The sequence below is a fragment of the Dasypus novemcinctus genome, chromosome 3, assembly GCF_030445035.2.
Source record: "Dasypus novemcinctus isolate mDasNov1 chromosome 3, mDasNov1.1.hap2, whole genome shotgun sequence".
NCBI lineage: Eukaryota > Metazoa > Chordata > Mammalia > Cingulata > Dasypodidae > Dasypus > Dasypus novemcinctus.
Genome location: NC_080675.1, coordinates 141,072,288 through 141,096,557, shown reverse-complemented (window position 1 = coordinate 141,096,557; position 24,270 = coordinate 141,072,288). Strand labels below are relative to the sequence as shown.

The window sequence follows — 24,270 nt, the reverse complement described above, 5'->3', positions numbered from 1 at the left end:
AAGGCTGCCCGCAGGAGGGGCTGCCGGTCCAAGGCCTGAAGAGTGGGGAGAAAGAGCTGAGAGCCTCCCGGAGGGCCCGGCTGAAGGCAGGGAGGCTGGAGGCTGAGTGAGGTGAAGGGGGGCTGCTGCAGGGGAGCCACCTTTCTGACGGGGCAGTCAGCTAAGGTGGGGGGGAGCGTGGGGGAGCAGGGACTTGAGCAGCCAGGGGGCGGGGAGAAGAGGTGCTGAGCCTCAGGAGGGCGTGTTCATGATTGCATGAATGAGTCCATGAATGAAGGAGCCGTCCAAAGAGAGAAGGGCAAGGTGGAAAAAACAACTTTTACCATCCGCAGTGAATTTTCTAGGCAGCAGGGAGGGCTAGACCGCAGACAAATGCCAACACTCAGCCTGTGCATCGGGGTGCTAGTCCCCACCCGCCACCCTGCCCCTTGGGTGCAGCTCCCCAGCTGTGCCCTGCCCTGGCTGGGGGATGGGCCCGAGGCCCAGGGCTCCGGCCCCAGCCCCCCCGGGCAGCTGACTCGGGCTCTCTGGCCAGCTCAGCATTCCTGCCTGGCCCAGCTGAATGGGGCGATGGAAACTCTTTGTTGGGGGACAGGCCACAGGCCACGCCCCCAACCAGAGCCTTCGGCTGGCTGCGCAGTGGGCGCTCTACCTTCAGGGGACAGCGCGGGCTCTGGGCCTCAGAGGGAGCCAGCGCTGGCCACCGGCTGCCACCGTGGAGGAGCTGGGACCAAGGCCCATCCGGGTAGGCTAGCGAGGCCGGCAGCGAGGGGGGCCCCTAGTGGGAGGGGCTTCCCTGAGCAGCACAACATCCCCCCAGGGTGGGAGCTGGGGAGGGGTCTGTCCCTCTGTCCGTGCCACAGCGTGCAGATGTGATGGCCGCGGAGGCTCTGGTGCTGCCCGGCCGCCCCCAGCAGAACGGAGCTGCGACGTCCCTCAGGGCAGGGGCCGGGTCTCCCCCGTTAGACTGGGAGCTGGGGCAGGGCGAGGGGAGGGTTTGGGGATCAGACCTGGGGCTCTCCGAGCCAAGCCGTGGTCTCCCCGCCACTGTTCAACCCCGGGGCTCCTGCCTGGAGGCAGGTCCCAGCGGGCTGTGGGGCGCCTGCCCCCAGCAGAGCCAACGCGTCTCAGACAGAGCTCCCACACCGTCTGTCCTCCTCTCCTCCCGACTTTTGCCCTCAAGCCCAGGGGTCTGTCAGCTGTACCTTTCCCGGGCGTGGGAGGGGGCCGGGCACCATGCAGCCGATGCAGGTGGTGGCCCTTCGGTGGCTGCTGCTGCTGGCGTCCGGGCTGGGAGCTGCCAGGAGGGGGGCCCCAGAAGACGCCTCCTTCTACTACGGAGCCTTCCCACCCGGTACGTCCATTCGTCTGTTGATCTGTCCATCTGTCTGTCAACAGGCCGAGGGGTTTGAGCTGTAGCCTCCCAGCTGGTAGGCTGGGGGAGAAACTGGAAACATAACTCCATGTCGTCTTTCTGAAATAAAAGAAGTCCCTAACCGATTTTTTAAAAGTTACTAAAATCTATACAGATAGTAAGTACTAGTCAGAGGAAAAATTATGCCAAAAATAAAAAAAGGTTTCATCTATCTTATCTCCCCCCCCGGCCCCCCAAGCTCCCACTCCTGGGAAGACAAGGGCCTGGGAGGCAGGCAGGGTGGGGGGCCCTGCCCACGGGCCTGGAAACAGCGCCGGGCTGGGCTCTCGGTGGGGCCCAGCCCGCGTCTTCCTGGCAGGCTTCTCCTGGGGCGCAGGCAGCTCCGCCTACCAGACGGAGGGCGCCTGGGACGAGGCCGGGAAAGGGCCCAGCATCTGGGACGCCTTCACGCACAGCGGGACGGGGAAGGTGCCTGGGGGCGAGACCGCAGACGCAGCCTGCGACGGCTACCACAAGGTCCAGGTGAGCGGCGGGCGCTGTGCGTGCGTGTCCGTGTGTCTGCGCACACCTGGCTGCGCTGGGGGCGCAGAGACCCGAGGGGGTGGGGCCGGTGGGGCCTGGGGCAGCGGAGGAGCCAGGAAGTAGAACAGGAGCCCGGGCCTGAGACGAGGCCATGGGAGGCGGAGAGCTGAGGCCTCAGCCCCAGGGCCTAGGGGCCACAGCAGCCAGAACCCATGGTCCCTAATGTGAGCTGGACCCTTGGAGGGAGTGGGGACCCGCTCGTCCTCGGTCCCTATTCAGCAGCATCCACTTTTTTCTCTGGATTGACTTCTTGTGGGGATTTGTCACCTAAATTTATGGGGAACACCTGATGGACTTCTCCAAGTACCCTTCATATTGTTCATCTCTTTTTTTCTAAGATTTATTTTATTTATTGCCCCCCCCCTCCTTGTTTGCGCTGTCTGCTCTCTGTGTCTGCTTGTCTTCTCTTTAGGAGGCACAACTACCTAAATCCAGGACCTCCCATGTGAGAAAGAGGTGCTCAATCACTTGAGCCACCTCTGCTCCCTGCTTTGTTGTGTCTCTCATTGTGTTTCCTCTTTGTGTCTCCTTGTTGCATCCTCTTGTTGTGTCAACTCACCAAGCCAGCCTGTCGTGCCAGCTTGCTGTCTTGCTCGTCTTCTCTAGGAGGCACTGGGAACCCAACCTGGGTCCTCCCATGTGGTAGGCGGGTGCCCAAATGCTTGAGCCGCATTTGCTTCACCTTATTGTGCATCTTATTTGACTCTCAGTATCATCCCAGAATGAAGTGGGGGCAGGTGGCATTGCACCTGTCGTAGAGATGAGAAAACGGGTCCTTCATCACTCACCAGGAGCCCTGGATAGCAGAGAGCCTTGGCCCCGGGGCCCTGAGCTTTGACTCGTTCTCTGCGTTCTCCCAGCACGCAGGGCCCTAGATGACCCTGCTGCCTCCCCGCCTCTGTGCACACAGGAGGACATCGCTTTGCTGAGGGAGCTGCGTGTGAACCACTACCGATTCTCCCTGTCTTGGCCCCGGATCCTGCCCACTGGCATCCGCGGTAAGCCCAGGCGGCCTCACAGCCCAGGGGGCCGCTTTTGGCCACGGCTGCCTTTGCAGGTGTAGTGGTTTGGTATTATTTGTGAATTCCAAAAATAGATATTGGATTATGTCTGTAAACTGGCCTGTTTGCATAGTATATTGGACTCAGAGGTTTCACTTTTACTTGATTAAACTATGATTCGGGCTTTGATTGGGCCACATCAGTAGGACATTGAGTCCCTGCCCCCTTGGTGGGTGGGACTCCCAGAGAAACCATACCTCAAAGAAGGGAGGTTGGAGTTTTAATGCAGAGTCTGGGGGAGTAAAGACACAGAGAAGGAGGACACAGTGGAGTTTTGAGCAGGAGCCCGGGGAGTAAACTCATGTGAGAGAGCAGAGCAGATGAGCCCGCAGAGAAACGAGCCCCGGGAAGAGAGGAACCCAGGAAGCCTGAACCCTGGCAGACATCAGCAGCCATCTTGCTTCAACACGTGGAAATAGACTTTGGTGAGGGAAGTAACTTATGCTTTATGGCCTGGTAACTGTAAGCTCCTACCCCAAATAAATACCGTTTATAAAAACAAACCAGTTTCTGGTATTTTGCCTCAGCCCCCCCTTGGCTGACTAACGCAGCGGGGAAGGCGTCGGCCAGGAGCACGGTTGCCACTGGCAGCAGGTCCCACAGGTTCCAGGGGCACCTGGTGCTTCCAGGAGAATCCGGACCACCCGCCGAAGGCGCCTCCAGGGCGGCAAGAAGCCCCAGCGCCAGGATGCCGCCCTTCAGAAGGCCACGACCAAGGTCCTTTCTCATCAAGCTCCCTTTTTTTCACCTTCAGCTGACCGGGTGAACGGGAAAGGAATGAAATTCTACAGCGACTTCATCGACGCCCTTCTGAGGAGCAACGTCACCCCCGTCGTGACCTTGCACCACTGGGACCTCCCGCAGGTGAGGGCTGGTGCAGGCTCAGCTCGGCAGGGAGCAGCCTGGTGTGGGGCCTGGGTGGCCAGGGTGGGGCACAGGCTGGGATGTGGGCTCCGCTCAGGACCATCGGGCGTAAGTGAGCGGAGCCGAAATCTCTGACGCACCCATGGCAGGGAGATCACGTTGGCTTAATTGATGTTTATAATTGTGGGTGATAAGTGTGGATTTTGATGTTTTCCAAAACATTTGGAATAAAAACAAAGCAAAAAACCCACAAAACGGAAAACTCCCCACAAAACCTATAAACACCTCTGACTAAGATGTGATGACAAGGCTTCATTAACAACTTTGGTGAGTATTTTGTCCCCCTAGTTTGAGCTGGCACCATATGCGCCCATAGGTGAGCCCCCGCCTCACCCCACAGCGATTTCCTAGAAGGTGCACCATGCTTAAGAGCACGGCTGCTAAACGCCAGCATTCCGTTTTCAACTTCATTTAACAAGGCGCCCCGGAGACCACGGCCCCGCAGGCACAGGGGCACACACAGCTTTCTATGACCGCGTGGGCAACGCTGGGCAAAGGTCTGGGGGCGGCATCGGAGGATGGAGAAACGGCTTCAGGGAGGTACTGGGGAGAAGGAGTCCCATCAGCGCTTTGAAGGTTTTCAGCGTGAGGCGGAAGAGAGGGTACTTTGGTTAGAGGGCGCATGGCACAAGGCAGACAGGTTGGACAAACGCTTCTGCTAGTTGGGGGAGAAGGCAGGAGAAGGAAGGGTAGAGGTAGAAGAGCAGGTTGGGCCCGGACCCTGAAGGCCTCAAATGCCGAGCTAAGGTAAGTGGAGTTTATTCTGTGGGATAGGAGCCACCAGAAGCCTGTAAGGTAGGGATGGGGAGGCAGAGGGGGTGTAGGGAGCCGAGGGGAAACCGCCTTCCACCTCTTCCTCAGCTAATCACTTTCACTACCCTGGCCCTTTAGCACCCCCTTTCGAACTCACCACGGAGAAATGCAGTAGGCAATCCCGATGGAATAATCAATCTCGGGAAAATTCTGCTTTTGGTTGGGAGAGGGCCCTCTGCTGAAGAAAGCAGACCCTACCCCCAGAACTGAGGCTTCTGGGAGGATTCTGACATCAGCGCAGTCCTCAGAATTCTCATCACAGCTTTCACACCAAGTATCGTTATCTAATTTCTTCAGAATTTATATTCAAGATTCCTTTCCTATTATCAGACTGCCTTCCCCTGGAAAATTTTAAATATTCAGCACATCAGGTTCTTCCTAAGCATGAGAATCCCAAACTTTACCTTCCTCTTGTTCTTATAAAGTATATTACACAGTTTTATCTCCACCTTTAAACTGTTTCATGCTTTCTCACTGCCACTGTCTTCAAATCTTAATGCCTAAGACCTGCATTTTTGTTCCCCTTTCAAGGCTCTCTCAAAATCCTCCGTAGGTGTAATTACCTACGTTTCTCCTCTAAACTTGGCCAATGGGATCCAAAAGTCTTCTGGAGATGGAGCTTTGGGGCACCTGTTTCTCTCTCCACTCTTGTCTGCAGCTGCTCCAGGTCAAATACGGCGGGTGGCAGAACGGGAGCATGAGCGGCTACTTCAGTGATTACGCTAATCTGTGCTTTGAGGCCTTCGGGGACCGGGTGAAACACTGGATCACTTTCAGTGATCCTCGGGTAAGCCAGGCCTTCTCTCCAGGTGGGAGACCCACCCCCCTGACTGGAGCGCTCCCTGTCACTTCTCATGGGTCCTGAAGTCCCATTTGCTGTCCCTATAGGCAATAGCAGAAAAAGGCTATGAGACAGGCCACCACGCGCCGGGCCTGAAGCTCCGGGGCTCCGGCCTGTACAAGGCGGCACATCACATCCTTAAGGTGAGGTGGCTGGGTGGGTCCTTCGGGATTGAAGGCTGCGGTCAAAGTGGAGGTATGACCTCCAGTGTCAGCTCAGCCTGACCCAGCGGTCCACACCTTTGCCTCTCCGCTTCAAAGCCAGCACGTTCACAGCACCTTGCACTGCTCATGAGCACTTGTGGAGGGCCGGGCACCGCGGCCAAGCTGAAACAATGCTACCCTCCAAGATAGGGCTTCTTAACCATTTTTGTTCCACAGACCCCTTTGCCAGTCAGGTGAACACCATGGACCCCTTACTAAGTCCACACTATACTGTGTATTATTTAATAAATATATCACACCTGCACCGACATGTCCCCACGAGAATAATGTTTTTCTGAATTTCAATTCAAGCTCACAGACCCCTTGTTAAGAACCCCTGCTCTAAGAGCTTACAATCTAGCCAAAGGGATAGAGCACGTAAATGTGAAAACTTGTCACCTCTAGATCCACCTGTCTAGTGAGGAATGGTGACAAGAGAAAAGGCAGAGGGAAGACAGTGAGCTAGGGGCTAAAGTCTTCACTGAATAAATAGAAGTGGCTAGAGGTGGGTGAATGACAGCAGAAAGCTGGGGTAAGAAGTCTCAGTGTGGACTTCAAAGGACGTGGGGTTTCTGAAGGAGCAAAGAGAAATTGTTTAGAAGCAGCAAGAAAGAGCCAGGCAGCAATGACCTTACTTCTAGGCCCTAAAGTATTTGGGGTGTGGCCTCTGCTTGAAAGAGCTGCAATGAAAGTGGTTTTTTGGGGCAGCCAGGGGTCAGTTAGGGCAAGAAAGTGAAGGAGAGATTCAGAGAAGATGCTGAAGATGACAGACCATGAATTCCAAGGTACAGGCAAGTCTTGAGAAGGTGGGGAGGGAATTGGGTCCTGTTAAGGAACACCCAGGACACTGTGGGGAGCAGGGTGATGATGACTGAGGGCAGCAGGTACACGAGCAGGATGCCATTGGCCCTGACGGACTCTTAGCAGGAGATGGACAATCTGTTCAAGCTGGAAGGCAAAGGGCCACCGGGTGACATCCCCAGCCCACAAATACATGTGAGGGAGAGAAATTTCTCATTTCCATTCCAGCAGCTTATGAGTTCTTAAACCATTGACTATTTAATGGGCAGAGCTCTGAGTATTTCAGTCTTTCTCATCTATAAAAGTCAGTAAGCTTAATACATGTGATTTTGATATTCCATTTCATTAGGTCTTCCCATGATATGATCAATAATTCACTAGTTTTTCTAGCTGACAAAACAAAGTACAGGGGGAGAGGCTGATAAGGGTTCTCATTGATTAATAGAACCTCCAAATTTTATAGTCTTAAGATGAGTTAATTCTTCTAAATCACTGCTTCTCGAACTCCAGCTTGCATCAGAATCACATGGATGGCCTATGAAAATACAGATTGCCTATCCCCACTCCCAGAGTTTCTGAGTCAGTAGATCCAGGTTAGGGCCCCAAATTTTCTACCATGCTCTTGGGCTAGGGACCACACTTTTTGAGAACCACTGTTCCAGATTACCTTCCATCTCTCTTCAGTGCCAAATCAATTTTTGAAATAACCTCTTAGGCAGGTCAGTTGGGCACCAGTAGAAAATCTGGAGAGAATGCAGGTTGCACATTTTAGATTCCTTTTCAAGACTGTGCAAGATGTTTGGTCTTTCTGATTGAATGCCTATGGGAAAAGTACAGCTTAATTGCTATGGAGGACAGAGAGGAACAAAATAAGGAAATTTCATATACATTTGAAAAACAGAAAATAATACAAGGTGGTTTATGCCAGGTTTAGGCCAAGTTTCCCCTACAGTACAAAGAAAATAAGTGCCTCCATAGGTCAGAGGTAGGGAGATAATGGGTTGGTGGGGATAATTAAGGATGGACTCATAAAACTGGTAGGTCTTAAACTGGATCTCTAGAGTTAGGAAGGAGAAAGGCCACCCCACACTGACATGGAGGGGAGGAAAGGATGTGTCAGGCACCTGCGATGAATTATTGCTCCTCTTTCAGGCGCACGCCCAAGCCTGGCATTCCTATAACACCACGTGGCGCAGCACGCAGCAAGGTGAGCATCAGCACCGCGCACGTGCAGAGGACAGACAGGTGCCAAGAGGAGCAATGGCATTCCCTCCCACCCCTTTTTCTTTCTTTTCTTCTTAGGTCTGGTGGGGATTTCACTAAACTGTGATTGGGGGGAGCCTTTGGACATTAGGAACCCCAAGGACGTGGAGGCTGCTGAGAGATACCTACAGTTCTCCCTGGGTTGGTTTGCCAACCCCATTTATGCCGGTGACTACCCCGAAGTCATGAAGGACCGCATAGGTGAGAGAGAGAGAGAGAGAGAGAACACTGAGATGGGTCACAGTCTTACACAGGCTATTTTTGATGTACAAGAGAAAACTGTTAACATTTTAAATAGGAGGGAGCGAGTTTCAATTCCAACATTCCAACTGTGCCACTAACCAGTGAGTTACTCTGGGTATGCTTCACCTCTCTGGGTGAAAATGAAAGTGATTAGACAAAATAATTTCTAAAATCTCTTGGCAACACACCAGTTCTGTGACACGTGCACACACGCTCTCAAAGTCTTGAGGATGATGTCTTCAGGATGCGCAAGGGGAAGAGCTCTCCTGCCATGCCGTGGCTGGTGGTCCTGCTGACACCCTGTCATCACATGGTACGCTCACTCTCCTGGAGCCCTCAGAGGCCACAACAGGACGGCACCAAATAAGCTAGTTATTTTCATACAACAGCTCGTGGGCTTAAGGCCAATAATCGTAGGTCCCACTGACTCCCAACTTTGTGATTCCAATGGGGTGAATTTGTCCTTGGTAAAATGTGGAAAGGACTCCTTAAGCAGTTAATATTTTCTTTAATAGCATAAGCATTCTGTCTGAAACCTTGTTTACACAGATTATTTTCAGGCATCTTAGATGCACCCCATTTATTCACAATATATGAATATATGAAAACATATGAATAAAAGTAATTCACAGCACTATCCAACAGAACTGTTGGCAATGACAGAAATGTTCTATACCTGTGCTGCCCAATATGATAGCGCCTAATAACCACATGTACCTATTTGAATACAAATTAATTAGAATTTAAAATTGAGTTTCTCAGTCACACTAGTCATAAAAGAGCTCAACAGTCACATGGGGCTAGTGGCCAATGAATTGGACAGTGCCATGACAAAACCTTGTGGTTTTTTTCAAGTTACTAAATACAAAGTAATAACATGCTAGCATTTTGCAAACTTTGCACTAACTTAATCTAAACCAATAGCCTCTTTGTAAATTTTTGTATGGTTATATTTTAGATCAACTCATGAAAATGTTTATTCATCCATTTTAAAACATTTTGTATTGATTATACAAGAACATGGTTCAAAAATTTTAAAGTACAAAGTGAAAAGTCAAGCCTCGCACACTTCCCACCTCCCAAAGAGAAGTATAATTGCAGGATGGATTGTGCATGTATGAGCAAAAGCATTGCTTTGTTGTGTGTGTGTGTGCTTACTAAATACAATGCATGTATGATACATAATGTTGCATCTTTTTTGCTGAGATACATGGCATGGCAAGCTTTCCATGATAGTTTATACAGTGCTGCCCCATTTGCTCTAATAGCTGCAAACTGTTGTAGTGATGTAAGTTATTTATTTAGCTAGTCCCTACTGAGAGACATTTAGGTTGTTTGCAATCTTTTGCTACTCAATTTATAATGACGATCCCTGTACATATATACCCTCTTACACATGTAAGAGGATACATGGTCAAAGGATATATACTTTTATGATTTTGGAAGATAGGACAAAATTGCCCAACACAGAGGTATACAATGTATGAATGTGCCCATGTGAGCCCCCTTCTCCCCCTAACCTTCCAGTTCCCTTCCCAGAGGCAACCAAAATTACCAACTTCTCATATAAGGAGTAATATAGAAGCTCAACTCTACTTTTTTCCAGATGGCTACCCAGTTGTTCACATACCACTTAATGCACAATCTGTAAAAATATAACTTTAGGCAATTTAAACTTAAATTTTTTGGACAGTATTCACATTCCAATATTCTTGTTTGAAAGGCAAGGTTACATTTTCTATGAAGATGAATTACAAAGCCCAGGACCTGGATAACAGCTTTATATCAACAAGCCAGTATCATCATGATGCATATCAACAACAAAATGATCATGAGAAAAAAAGTTAAATTCTCTCTCTTTTGATAGGAAGAAAAAGTGCAGAGCAAGGCCTGGATATGTCAAGGCTACCAGTGTTCTCACTCCAGGAAAGGAGCTACATTAAAGGCACTTCTGATTTCTTGGGACTAGGTCATTTTACTACTCGGTATATCACAGCAAGGAACTACCCCTCCCACAAGGGGCCCAGTTTTCAGAACGATCGTGATTTAGTGGAATTGGTTGACCCAGACTGGCCAGATCTGGGCTCTAAATGGCTGTATTATGTGCCATGGGGATTTCGGAGGCTCCTCAACTTTGCTCAGGTAATTGTCACAGTAAACTATTAAAGGACATTTTGACCTTCTTAATTCATATTCTTACAGTTTAAGTTCACATGCCTAACATTTCAAAGTTAATAGTTGATAAAATACAAACCCAGATACTTGTACTTCAGAGGCTACTAAAAATGTTGGCCTCAGACTAACACCTACTATGAATATCCACTTCAATGTATAGAATAACATTAGCTAAAATTTTTATCCTACATTTAGCTATTTTGCTGCTCTTCTTATCTGAAATGGAATAAAAGGAAAAGCATGAGACCCAAAGTACCTTTTACTCTCCGGCAATGCTGATTTATTGAGAAAAATATTCTTTCATGTGAACTAGCCTCCTGCCTACATTCATTGAAATGATCATGTTTACTGGCTTCAACTTAAATGCTAAATACACTTGATAAGAATATGGGAGGCTTGAGTATGTGTCTCTATATATGCCCGACTCAGAAACCAACCTACAAGTCAGAATTTTTAAGAAATTCATTTCTGAGAGATTGTGGAAGATGGTGAAATAGGAAGCACCAAGAATCAGTCCCTCTACCAAAACAACCATTAAACTGGCAAGAATTGCCTGAATCAACTATTTTGAAATTCTGGAGTCTAGTGGAACACTGCAGCATCCAGGGAAGAGCTAGAGGAGGAAGCTGGTAACTTGCACTATTTCAGTGAACTTCTGCATCTGGGCAGCAGCCACCACCTGCCATGCCCCATCCCTCAACTGCATGGCAGGCAGCACTGCGGGCTGCAGCCCACGCTCCTGGTGCCGCTTGCTGGAGCCAGGACGGGCTGTAAGAACCTGCTCCTCCAAAATCTGGGTCTGTGTGGTCTAATCGCTGAGCATGGCTTTCTGATCAGCTACTTCTCAGGCTCCCACCTGGAGAAAAATAGTTTGGAAAAGTCACAAATTGATGGCTCCAGCCTTCAACAAAAAACATCATCCATTCCTAGCAATCCCAGAAGAGTGGGAGAACCAGGTTTCCAGAGTTATAAGAATATAACACTCAGATTGTTTGGTTCTCAATAAAAATGACAAAACACACAAAAGAAAAAGAAAGTGTGGGCCATTCACAGGGAAAACAGAATTTGTCAGATACCATCCCTTGTGGAAGCTCACATGTTGGAACTATTAGTTAAAGACTTTGAATCAATTGTCTTAAATATTCCAATGAATTAATGGAATACATATACAAAGAACCAAAGGAAATCAGGAAAACTATGTCTGAACAAAATAAAGAGATAGAAAATTTAAAAAGGAACGTAACAAATTTTGGAGCTTTGAAGTACTGTAACTGAAATGAAATACCCACTAGCAAGATTCAAGAGCAGTTTTGAACAGGCAGATTAGTGAATTTGAAGAGAAGACAATTTCAAATATCCAGTGTGAGAAACAGAAAGGAAAAATAATGAAGAAAAATGAACAGCGCCTGAGAGAACTGTGGGACACCATCAAGTGTCCCAACAGACAAATCATCAGAATCCAAGAACGAGAAAGAGTAGACAGTGGGCGCAGAACAATGAGGGGGTGGTGGAAATAAGTAAAATAAATATTTTTTAAAAAGACATACAAAAAACAGTTAAATGGCAGAATTGAACGCTTAATTCTGTTATTACTTTAAATGTCAATGAATTAACCCCCTAAGGCAGAGCTTGGCAGATTGGATGAAAAAGCATGATCCATCTATATGTTGTCTACGAGACACAAGGTTGAAAGTAAAAGGGTGGAAAAGATATTCCATGGAAACAGTAACTAATAAAGAACAGGAGTGGCTATAGTATTGTCAGACAAAATAAATGTTAAGTCAAAAAAGATTACAAGAGACAAAGAAGAATATTTTATATTGATAAAGGGTTCAATCCACCAAAGATATAACAGTTTTAAACATTTATGTACCTAACAGAGCCCAAAATAGATGAAGCAAAAATTGACAGAATTGAAGGGAGAAATAGATAGTTCTACAATAATAGTTGAAGACTTAAATATACAACTTTCAATAATTGTTAAGATACCGAAACAGAAAATCAGTAAGGAAATAAAGAGCTTGAACAACACTATTAACCAATTACATTAAAAGAACATATATAGAACACTCCATCCAACAATAGCAGAATATACATCCTTCTCAAATACACATGGAACACTTTCCAGGATAAATTATATATTAGGTCTCAAACTAAATCTTAGTAAGTATTGAAATCACAGAAATTCTCTTCTCAGACCACAGTGGAATGAAGCTAGAAATCAATAACAGAAGGAAAATTGGAAAATAAACAAATATGTGGAAATTAGGCAACACACTATTAAACAACCAATGGGTCAAAGAAGAAATCATATGACAAACTAGGAAATAACTTGAGATGAATGAAAACGAAAACACAACACACTAAAACTTATGGGATGCAGCAAAGGCAGTGCTCAGAGAGAATTCAATACCTACCTTAAAAAAAGAAAACACAAATCAGTAACCTAAATTCATACCTAAAGAAACTAAAACAAGAACAAACCAGACCAAAAGCTACAAGGAAGAAACAGTAAAGATAAAAGCAGAGATGAGGACATAGAAAATAGAAAAACAATAGTCAACAAAACCAAAAGTTGGATTTTTGAAAAGATCAATAAAATTGACAAACCTTTAGCCAGACTTACAAAGAAAACTAAGATCAGGAATGAAAGCGGGGACATTACTATCGACCTTACAGAAATAAAAAGGATTATAAAAGGGTACTATGAACAATTATATACCAACAAATTAGAAAACCTGGATGAAATGGACAAATTCCTTGAAACACACAAAGTACCTAAACTGACAAAAGAAACAGAAAATCTCAACAGCACCACAATAAGCAAAGAGAATGGATCAGTTATCAAAAACCTCCAAACAAACAGAAGTCCAGGACAGGATGCTTTTGCTGCTAAATTTAAAGATTTAAAACCAGGAAGCAGCTGTGGCTCAACTGATAGAGCTTCCGCCTATTATATGGGAGGACTTTGATTCCTGGCGCCTCCTGGTGAAAAAGAAGAGAAAGTGTGCCTGTGCGGCAAGCCAGTACCCACACGAGTGCCCACGTGGTGAGCCAGTGTCCTGGGCAAGTTGAGTCACACAGCAAGATGATGATGCATCACAAAAGAGACAAAGGGAGAGTCAAGGTGAAGTGCAGCAGAAACCAGGAACTGAGATGACACAATTGACAGGGAACCTCTCTCCCTATCAGAGGTCTCCAGGATCAAATCCCAGTGAATCCTAGAGGAGAGAAAATAAGAAAAGAAGACAACACAGACAGCAAAAACAGCAGGGTGGGAGGAGAGGAAAGGGGGAAAATAAATAAACAAACAAATAAATCTTTTTTAAAAAATTTAAAATCAGTCCTTCTCAAACTTGTCCAAAAAATAGAAGAGAAGAAATTACTTCCTAACTCATTCTATCAGGGCAGTATTACCCTAAAGCTGAAGTCACATAAAGAAAGCACAAGAAAAGAAAATTATAGACAATATACTTTATGAATATAGATGTAAAAATCCTCAACAAAATACTAGAAAACCAGGGAGTAGATGTGGCTCAAGTGGTTGAGCCCCTGCTTCCCACATGGGAGGTCCTGTGTTCAGTTCCCGGTGCCTCCTAAAAACAAAAACAAACAACAAGCAAACAAAAAAACCAGCTCAGGAGAACTGATGTGGCTTAGTGGTTGAGCACCGGCTTCCCACTAACAAGGTCCCAGGTTCACTCTCTGGCCCTGGTACCTTAAAAAAACAAACAAACAAACCAAAAAAAAAACTGACAAACCAGATCCAATAGTGTATTAAAAGGAATATTATGATTAGTAATGGAAGAAATTGTAGCACTGATGTGGAGAAAGTGGCCACAATAGCTGCTGAGGGCAGAGAGAAGGAAAAAGAGATGATGTGGGGGCATTTTCAGGACTTGGAGTTGTCCTGGGTGGTACTGCAGGGACAGATGCTGGACATTGTATGTCCTGCCGTGGCCCACTGGGAGGACTGGGGGAGAGTGTAAACTACAATGTACACCACTATCCATGTGGTGCAGCAGTGCTCCAAAACGCATTCACCAAATGCAATGAATGTGCCACGATGATGAAAGAGGTTGTTGATGTGAGAGAAGTGGGGTGAGGGGTATATGGGGACCTCATATTTTTTTTAATGTAACATTTAAAAAAAAAATAAAGAAGGAAAAAAAAAAAGGAATATTATGAGACAACCAGCAAGATAGCAGCAGAGTAAGAAGCTCCTAGAGTCAGCTCCTGCTACAGGGCAGTTAGTAAACACCCAGAGCCCTCTGGAGCTCGCTGAGGCACCTGTTCGGGGGCTCCATGAGGCCAGAGGAGCATCCTGCCACATACTTGAAGGAGTGGAAGGAGGAGATGCCCATCTGCAGAGAAGATTCATAAGTAGAGGCTCCACGCCCCGGAGGCCGGTGAAAAGCACACGCTGCCTCAGGAGCTGTTTCACGGCTGGAATTGGAAGCTCCACTTCCCAAAAACGGGGGAGGAAGAGACGGCGGGGCACCAACTTCAGCTACTGATGAGTAAATTCCGCGGGCTAAAGAATAATCCTGAGAACAGCTAAAGTTTGAGGCTGTCCAAGTCAGAAAGGGGCTGGGAGCCGCATCTTAACCCCACACCTGGCACGAGGGGAAGTGGGGCGGACTAAGAATCACAGTGCTGATGGGGACCAGCTTCTTTCCATCCAGGTCAGACTGCAACTCTAGCCTAAGCCCCAGTGCCACCTCCAGCAGGAAGCTGCGGGGACCTGTGCCAGCCTCTCAGGGAATTACTGGCGAAGCCCCAGAGGCTGGTGATTATCCTACTCTGGTGGCATAAGCCACCCCAGGAGCTGTTTTGTGGCTGGAATTGGAAGCTCCATTTCCCAAAAACAGGAGAAAAGGAGCTTGTTGGCTGCTGATTTGGGCTACTGATTGGTAGACTCAGCTGGCTAACTTATAACCCTGGGAACAGCTGGGGTGTGAATCTGCCCAAGTGGGAAAGAGGCTGGTGGCCACCATTTTGACTCTGCCCCCAGCCTGAGGGGAAGCCAGGCTGACCAAAAATCAGTGACAGTAGGAACCAGTTTCCTTCACCCAGATCGGCCTGCAGCCCTAGACTAGGCTTCAGCCCCACCGTTGGCAGAGAAGAGGCTGATGGGCCCTGCACCAGCCTATCCAGGTAACTGCAGGTAACTTTGACTGGCAGAAACTGAAAATCAGAAGTCTACCGGGGCAACTGCAGTCATCTTGGACCTGTACTGCATAGATTGCTGCCCACACCTGCAGCTGCATCCCCACCCCAGTCAGGGGAGAAAAGATTTTTTTTTCACCAGTCTCTCTGGGCAACTACAGTCCAAGCCTGCACAACTTTGATTATTTCACACAGCTGTGACTCTGTCCCTACCTCTGGCAAAGGAGAAAGGTGGGAGAAGCTTCACTGGTCCCAAGCACAATTAGGGCAGCTTGAGCCTCCACAGTTTATAGCACCAATTACAACCTTGGCTCCTACTGCACAACTAGCAAGGGAGAAAGGGCAAGAAGCCCTAAACTAAAGAGAAAAACTGCACTCAGAATAAATACTCTAGTAATTCAGATGCCAGGACACCAACGAAAAATTACAATCCAACACCAAGAAACAAGAAGACATGGCCCAGTTAAAGACGGCAAGCTTATGCAATGGGCTGGTGCAGTGAGCTGACACAACAAGATGATGCAATGAGGAGACCCAATGAGGAAACACAATGAGAGACACAACAAGTCAGAAGCGGAGGTGGCTCAAGTGATTAGGCTCTTCCCTCCCACATGGGAGTTCCCAGGTTTGGTTCCTGGTGCCTCCGAAAAAAAAAAAAAAAGATGAGCAGAGTGCACACAATGAATAGACACAGAGAGCAGACAGCGAGCATAAACAACGATGAGGGGAGAAATAAATAAATCTTTAAAAAAAATTACGAGAGAGAGGATGTAGTATAGTGGTTGAGTGCCTGCCTCCCACATATGAGGTCCTAGGTTCTACCACTAGTACCTCATTAAAAACAAACAAAAAAATTTAAAAAAAAAAACCTGAAAATAATAAGCACTGATGAGAATGCAGAGAAATAGGAAGGCTCATACATTGTTGGTAGGAATGTAAAATGGTGCAGCCATTGTGGAAACAGTTTGGTGGTTCCTCAGAAAGTTAAACTCAGAATTACCATATAACCCAGCAATTCCACTCCTAGATATATACCTCGAAGAACTGAAAGCAGAGACTTGGACAGACATTTGTACACCAATATTCAGCACAATATCATTCACAATTGCCAAAAGACGGAAGCAATGCTAGTATCCATCAACAAATGAATGGATAAACAAATGCAGTAAACCCATACAATGGAATATTATTCAGTCATTAAAAGAAGTGCTGGAAAATGCTACAACATGGATGAACCTTGAAGACATCAGGTTGAGTGAAATATACCAAACACAAAAGGACAAATATTGTATGATTTAAATGAAATACTTAAAATAAGCAAATTCATTGAGATAGAAAGCAGAATAGTGGTTACCAGAATAGGAGATGGAGGGGAATGGGTAGTTATTGCTAAATGAGTATGAATTTTGGTTTACAATGATGAAAACTGTCTGGAAAATAGTGCTGAAAGTTATACAGAATTGTCAACGTACTTATTGTCAAAGAATTGCCCACTTAAAATTGTTGAAATGATTTTTATATTATGTATATTTACCACAATTAAAAACAAATAATTTATTTTTTAAAAAGATACTATTATGACTCACTTTCAGACTCAGTATGGCAATCCTCCCATATATGTGACAGAAAATGGAGCTTCTCAAAAATTATACTGTACTCAGTTATGTGATGAGTGGAGAATACAATACCTTAAAGGATACCTAAATGAAATGCTAAAAGGTGAGATACAAACTAAGTCTATACGTATCTTTCTATTTAACTTAGGCAAAATCTGATAACACACAATTACAACTTGTTCCTAAATCTCACAAATGAAAATGTTAGTAGACATTTTCACATAATTTTTCTAAGTCAAGAAAATATACTAAAAATGGAATAAAATGTCTTTGCAGCTATAAAAGATGGTGCTAATATAAAAGGGTATACTTCCTGGTCTCTGTTGGATAAGTTTGAATGGGAGAAAGGATACTCAGATAGATATGGATTCTACTATGTCGAATTTACCAACAGAAACAAACCTCGCTATCCAAAGGCTTCAGCTGAATATTACAAGAAGATCATCACTGCCAATGGGTTTCCTAATCGAAGAGAGGTATGACTAATTATTGATGTTACTTCTGGATTTTAGAAGAGCTAGGCAGCTGGGATGAACACAGTGTTTGGCAAGCAAGTCTCTTGCCTCCATGGAAGAGAACAGAAGCATGACCCTTTTTCTCTTCCCCCACCTCTCACCAATTCTTTGCTCATTTGCTTGGAATGGAGCAAACATGACTTAATATTCAATTGCTAAAACAACACAAAACTAAAGGAAAAAAAAACAAAAAAATGAGAGAAATTTTTAAAAATTCAATTGCTAACACACAGAGCATTAAGAGCACAATTAGAGGTTATATAGGAGTCCTATCTGCTTTGGGTTGTGACAGGGCAAAGTCAATAGAGAATTTTAGTTAAACATTATTCTAAAAATGCTGTATCACTACAAACAAATACTACCTGCTCTTCAACACAAATGAAAAATAATGACCATATATTTTCAGTTCTTTTCACATCAAATGCAGAACCACACAAATGCACTGGCTCTAAATGAGATGAAAAATAATCAAATTTAATTGTCCTTTAAAATCCCCCCAGACATCTTAAATAACCTACACATTTTTCCATCAGCTATCTATTCTATGCTGCTATACCTAATGGCAAGGAAATATAAGATGTAATTTAGTGTCTTATTAAAAATAATTTTTTAAAAATCTTACTCATTTACCAAAATTCTAGGTTGACCCCAGTGGGACTATAAAAGGAAGCAGTGACTGATAGCTATTAGGCATTCACTAGTTTTACATTATTGGAAAAGCTCTAGACTGTAAGCTCCTCAAGAATAAAAACTGCCTTCTGACTCCATCACAATGCCACAAGTAGGTGTTAGATAAATATTAACTAACTTAAACTACAGGCAGATTTTTATAAATATGAATTTTTACCTCTGAAATTATTTAAAATAGCAAAAAATTATTCTAAGATAACATATACTGATCAACTGGGTTTTTATTAGGTGGAAAATTGGCACCTCAAAGCCTTGGAAGTCTGCTCTATCAACAACCAGATGCTTGCTGCAGGTGAATATATTTTAATTCTTTCTTTTGATAATTAAGCCACATAATTATATATATAATGGCATGACCAAAATCTCAAAAATGTGACTATACCTGAAGTCAATCTTCCAACACCACTTAGAATTAAAAATGGATTTTTTCCTTTACTTTGAAGCAATATCAAATTTCTATTTTATAAGTATCTTAAATAATATTTAAAATCTACCAAGAAAGAGGACTATTTTAACCATCCTAGTTATATTCTTGCTGAATCATACTTTAAATTTCTAAATCTACTATTTTTATTATCATGGGTTTTATGAAGGAAGAGGAGATTTCGACTATTATAGCAAATGGAATGAAGCAAAATCAAAGAACACTCCAGATATGATATTAACTCATGCAACAAGTAATTATTAAGCACTCTCTATTTACTAGGCACTGTTTTAAAACCTGCAGATATAATGAACAAAAACATTTCCTGCCATTTAAAAAAATTAAATAACCAGGCAGTAAAGAGGGTATATATTATATTGAACTTAATGTAGAGACATGATGTAGAATTTATAATGAAGTTCATGAACTTCACAAAACTAGGGTCTAAGACTTATCTCTCAGTTACCAGGATGCCTGCCACAAAGTAAAATGGGTTTGGGTTAAATATGTTTAGGTGAAATATGCTTATCATTTAACTCTTGACGATTATAATTTACTATCCAAGAATTGCCATAAAAGTTTCAGCAAAGACATTACAATCCTTCTGTGGGTTCACAATAATAAATTTGAAGGGCTGGAAATGTTTACCAATTCCCAACAATGAAAATAATATGAACAGTGCAATATGACTGCTAATATTCCGAGATTAATTCATGGCGAGCACAAGTATGATACTCTAAGTACTGACATTCATTAAACTTTATTATAGTATCTGGGGAGAAAAACAAATTTAGGCATTCTTCATTCCATATTTCCTGAAGCATTTTACAACAAATGAGAATAATTAGAAAATTTGATAATACAATTTTCCAGGTTTTCCAATACAGTTACAACTTTCAGGATGAAGCTGTATTCCATTAAAATGATGACATTCTCATTTGTGGTGATTGTTCTCTTTACCATTTCAGAGCCTTTATTAAGTCACATGCAAATGGTTACGGAGATTGTGGTCCCTACGGTCTGCACCGTCTGCATTCTAATCGCTGCAGTTCTACTGATGCTTCTCCTTCAGAGGCAGAGTTGACATGGGATTTTTTGTAGTGTCATTTTACATAGAGGCTCTTCAGGATCTTCCTCCTTTTACAGTTCTAAGGTTTACATACATTTCTGTTTCCAGGCTCCATGATAAAATACCATTCCTTCCTTCCTTTTTTTTTTCTTTTTCTTTTTCCCTTGGGCTTGTGCTGAGGCTGAAATTAGAAAATAAAATCAAGCATTAATAAAATAAAAATCACCTATAACCCCAACCCTCTCAAAATCAGTGTTAATATTTTGTTTTATATTATACATTTATTTTCACCTTACAAACTGGAGTTATACATAACGTACAAACTGTTTTATGACTTGATAGTTTTCATTTTTAACATATGACTAGAAATTACTGACAGCTTAGCACTCTCCTACATATGATAAAGCCAATCATCCATAGATAACAATTCCTTCAGGCTTAAATCCTACTGCCCAACCTCTTGCCAGCATTAGGTGAGTAGCAAACCTCTTAATGTTAAATTCAACTCACTTTACTCAATGAAACACCTAAAAGAAATCATTTATGACTATATAAGATTGTATATTTAGTTTATATATCCTCTTTTCAACTAGATATTTTGTTTTTCTAAAATAAACTTCCATTTTAACTTGCTAAATGGCTGTTATTTTTAAAATTTTTAAAATTTAAATACAAAATACAGCTTAATTCTTAATGACTAATGATCATTAAGAATGATTTAAGTAAAATGTCAGGCATTTTATTCATTATCTGGTTCTATTTAATGCTATTACTGAAACATAAAAAAGGGAAGATAATAGAAAATGTTAGTATATTAATTATTTTTAGTTACTATTACCTCAAGTCAAAATATTTTCAAAGGGGTGCATTCCTACAACTGGGCGAGAGTAAAACTGTTTTAACAAAACCTACTTTTTTTCCAATCTAAATCAGTATACCTGTTCAGGGTTCTTCTCTTCCAGCAATGTTTTTGAAATCAAACTCTCTTTCTACTATACATACAGATTTAAAGTACAAAGATATCACCACTCGAGAAATCAATTTTTTTTCTTCATTTTTCTGGTTTGGATTAAACTGACCTATTTAGTTGCCTTAAAAAGGTCAAAAGGAAATTAAAGACTTGTGCTAGTCAATAACATGTGGTAGTTTTTTTATGTGATTAGTGATTAACAATCTGTATTCCTGAAATGTTAAGTCAGCATTTATGTTTTAGAAATAACTAAAATATTAGGTACTTAATATATTACAAAGTATTTGCAGAGAACAAAAATGAATATAAATACCTTATAGAGGTAAGCACACTTTACTTGAAATGCACCTGGCTGCAGGTAACCAGATTAGTAAAGGATATCCTTTCTTCCAAGCTACCGTTCAGTGTTAATTCAGAAAAATCTGGAACCAGAAAGATAGTGAGATCAGAACAGCTTAATGCCCTACTGCCTTTTCTACCATGTATAATGCTGTATTTTATAGCAGCTATAATAATCAAAAGGAGATCTGAATGGCAGGCATCTTATGGTTTAAAAAAATACTCTGGACAAAAAAAAAAAAATCAATGAGGACAACTCTAAATAAACTCAATGTATTTTAAAACAGATTAGGGAAGCGGACGTGACTCAACGGATAGAGCGTCCATATAACACATGGAGGGCCCAGGGTTCGATCCCTAGAGCCTCCTGACCCATGTGGTGAGCTGGCCCATGTGCAACGCTGCCGCATGCAAGGAGTGCCCTGCCACGTGGGGCAACCCCACACACAAGGAGTGTGCCCTGCAAGGAGAGGTGCTCCCATGAAAAAAGTGCAGCCTGCCCGGGAGTGTTGCCACATACACAGAGAGCTCAAACAGCAAAATAACGCAAGAACAACAACAAAAGAGATGCAGTTTCCCAGTGCCAGTGAATAATGCAAGCAGACGCAGAAGAACACACAGTGAATGGACAGAGAGAGCCGAAGGAGGAGGGAAGGGGAGAGAATAAATCTTTAAAATAAATAAATAAAACTTTAAAATAAAAAGCACATTTTAAAAAATCATGTATTTTAATTTGGGAAGCACTGCTTAATTTTTGTGCCACATCAACATTTAAATAACTATCTTTTCCAATATTGTAATTGTTAACATTAAAATATTTCAAAAAATAATTTCTACTTAGAATTTATATTAATAGTTTTGGGACTAGACACATATCCATTTTCTTCTTCCAAAGACTGTTGTATCTCAAAAATAAATGGTCCAGGGAAGCAAATTTGGCTCAATTGATAGAGCATCCACCTACGACAAGGGAGGTCCAGGGTTCAAACCCAGGGTCTCCTGACCCACTTGTGGTGAACTGGCCCACACGCAGTGCTGATGCACGCAAGAAGTGCTGTGCCACACAGGGGTGTCCCCCATGTAGGGGAGCCCCACGTGCAAGGAGTACGCCCCATAAGGAGAGCTGTCCTGCGCGAAAAAAGCACAGCCAGCCCAGGAGTGGTGCCGCACACACAAAGTGCTGACGTAGCAAGATGACACAACAAAGAGAGACACAGATTCCCGGTGCCACTGACAAGAAATACACAGTGAATGGACACAGAGAGCAGAAGCGGGGGCGGGGGGGAGGTTAATAAAAAAGGCCTGGAGAGCAGATGTGGCTCAAGCAGTTGAGCACCTGCTTCCCACACAGAAGGTCCTGGGTTTGGTCCCCAGTGTCTCCTAAAAATAAACAAACAAACAAAAAAACAAATGAAAAAACCAACTCAGGAGAGCCAATGTGGCTCAGTAGTTGAGCACTTACTTCCCATATATGAGGTCCTGGGTTCAATCCTGAGCCCTGGTACCTCAAATAAATAAATAAATAAGTGGTCCAATTAACATATACCCACTTTCTTGTGGGTCAACATTTTGGTTTCCATAATCTCACCTTTATCAGCAATCATTTGCTGAGCACCCACTAAGTGTGCAGCACTCTACCTGGCACTGTTTTTCTCACCATCAACTCAAATCATTATTCTCTCTTCCCATGGTAGCTGATAGTGCACTTTTCTCTTTTAAGTCTGCCTGCTTTTCATGTTAATTTTACTCAGGAGTATTCATTATCCCTTTAGTTATCTCAAAAGCTAGCATACGACATAATTGTTCAGTCTAATGAAATGGCATATGATCTTTGGCAAAAATAAACCATTATTGGGTTTCAGGAATGAGGTCCTCCTTCAAGAGTAGATACAGGTTTGGGCCAAAGTCAATGAATAATTTTTGAACAAATATCAAGAATATATGATGGATAGAAGAGCTTATATAAAGTTCAAGCCAAATGGAAGTTTGAGAGCATTTTCAAGCACAAAAATATTTTAAAAATTCATAAAAATTCCTTAACAAAAGAAGCATTGGACCAATGCATTAACAAGTTCTTTTACCTCTAACACCCCAAATAACTTACACTTTTTTGAAGCAGCCTGCCTCAAAACAGCAAAAAGATAGGTTTGCTTATTCAGTATCATTGCAACAAGGTATTTCATTCTTTTCTTTTAAAAAATAATTTTATTTTTAGAGCAGTTTTAGGTTTGCAGAAAACTTGTGTGAAGGTGTTTCGTCTTGCATGGATTTCCTCATAGGTTTATGTAAAAAAGTTTAATTAAAAACTGTCATTTTTCAAAAATTTATCACACATATTTGTGTCTTTAAAACATCCTTTTTAATAATAAAAATAACATGTCTGTTTTTAAACTGAAACAGGAGCTGTAGATAAGATGTTTAATGTTGGGTAAACCCCCAACATTAGTGGAATCACCTGGGGAACTTAAAAAATTACTGATGACTGGAATCCCTCCAGAGATTTTAATTCACTTTGTGCAGTAGGACTTTAAAAAGCTACTCTGACAGGAGAAGCCTTGTGACCAGGGCAAACTAGTCCAGGCTTAAGTGAATTATATCCCCATCATTTCCCACAATGCTGAGAACAAGAAGAGCCTTATAAAGCTGCTCTCAGATTCCAAGAAGGTCATTTCCTCAGCCAACAGAGCTGTGGTTGGCATGGTGGCTGGGGGAGGCTGCATCGACAAGCCCATCCTGAAGGCTGGCCATGTTTACCACAAGTACAAGGCAAAAAGGAATTGTTGGCCTTGTGTACAGGATGTGGCCATGAACTCTGTGGAGCATCCCTTTGGAGGTGGCAACCACTAGCATGTTGGTAAGCTTCCCAAAATCTGCAAAGATGCCCCCGCTGGCCACAAAGTGGGTCTCATTGCTGCCCGTCAGACTGGGTGACTCCGGGAAATCAGGACTGTGCTGAAAGAGAACTAGGGCTGGCAGGGGGCAGGGCGGATTAATAAAGATTGTTCTATTGCTGAGAAGTGGGCGGGGAAGATCCTCCAATGATTCTAATATTCAACCAAGACTGAGAACCACTATCTAGAGCATTCTCTCTGTCCTAGTCTGTGTTTTTCCAGTCATTTGCTACTGTAAACAATACTGTAATTAATAAACTTGTTCATATGTCTTCTAGCATGTCTGGTTATATGTATAGAATAAAT

The 24,270-nt window shown here is 43.6% G+C and overlaps 2 protein-coding genes across 3 annotated transcripts in view; one reads left to right on the top strand and one right to left on the bottom strand.

The window, feature by feature from the left end:
- The first annotated feature begins 1,236 nt into the window (after window positions 1–1,236).
- Window positions 1,237–19,779, top strand: LCTL (lactase like). The gene is made up of 13 exons (XM_058294381.1): window positions 1,237–1,354; window positions 1,734–1,897; window positions 2,868–2,955; window positions 3,773–3,882; window positions 5,414–5,542; window positions 5,644–5,739; window positions 7,753–7,807; window positions 7,903–8,064; window positions 9,974–10,248; window positions 17,043–17,169; window positions 17,343–17,542; window positions 18,500–18,563; window positions 19,664–19,779. Exons 1-13 carry the CDS (start codon window positions 1,237–1,239, stop codon window positions 19,777–19,779), a joined length of 1,704 nt encoding a protein of 567 aa, XP_058150364.1.
- ZWILCH (zwilch kinetochore protein) overlaps window positions 19,437–24,270 on the bottom strand; it is a 41,259-nt gene continuing 36,425 nt past the window's right edge. For both annotated transcript variants that reach the window (XM_004453125.4, XM_004453126.4), the window contains exons 18-19: window positions 21,048–21,156; window positions 19,437–19,945 (exon numbers count right to left, since the gene is read on the bottom strand). In XM_004453125.4, the coding sequence (XP_004453182.1) occupies window positions 21,068–21,156 (89 nt within the window). In that variant the 3' untranslated portion in view covers window positions 19,437–19,945; window positions 21,048–21,067. The remainder of the gene's footprint in view (window positions 19,946–21,047; window positions 21,157–24,270) is intronic.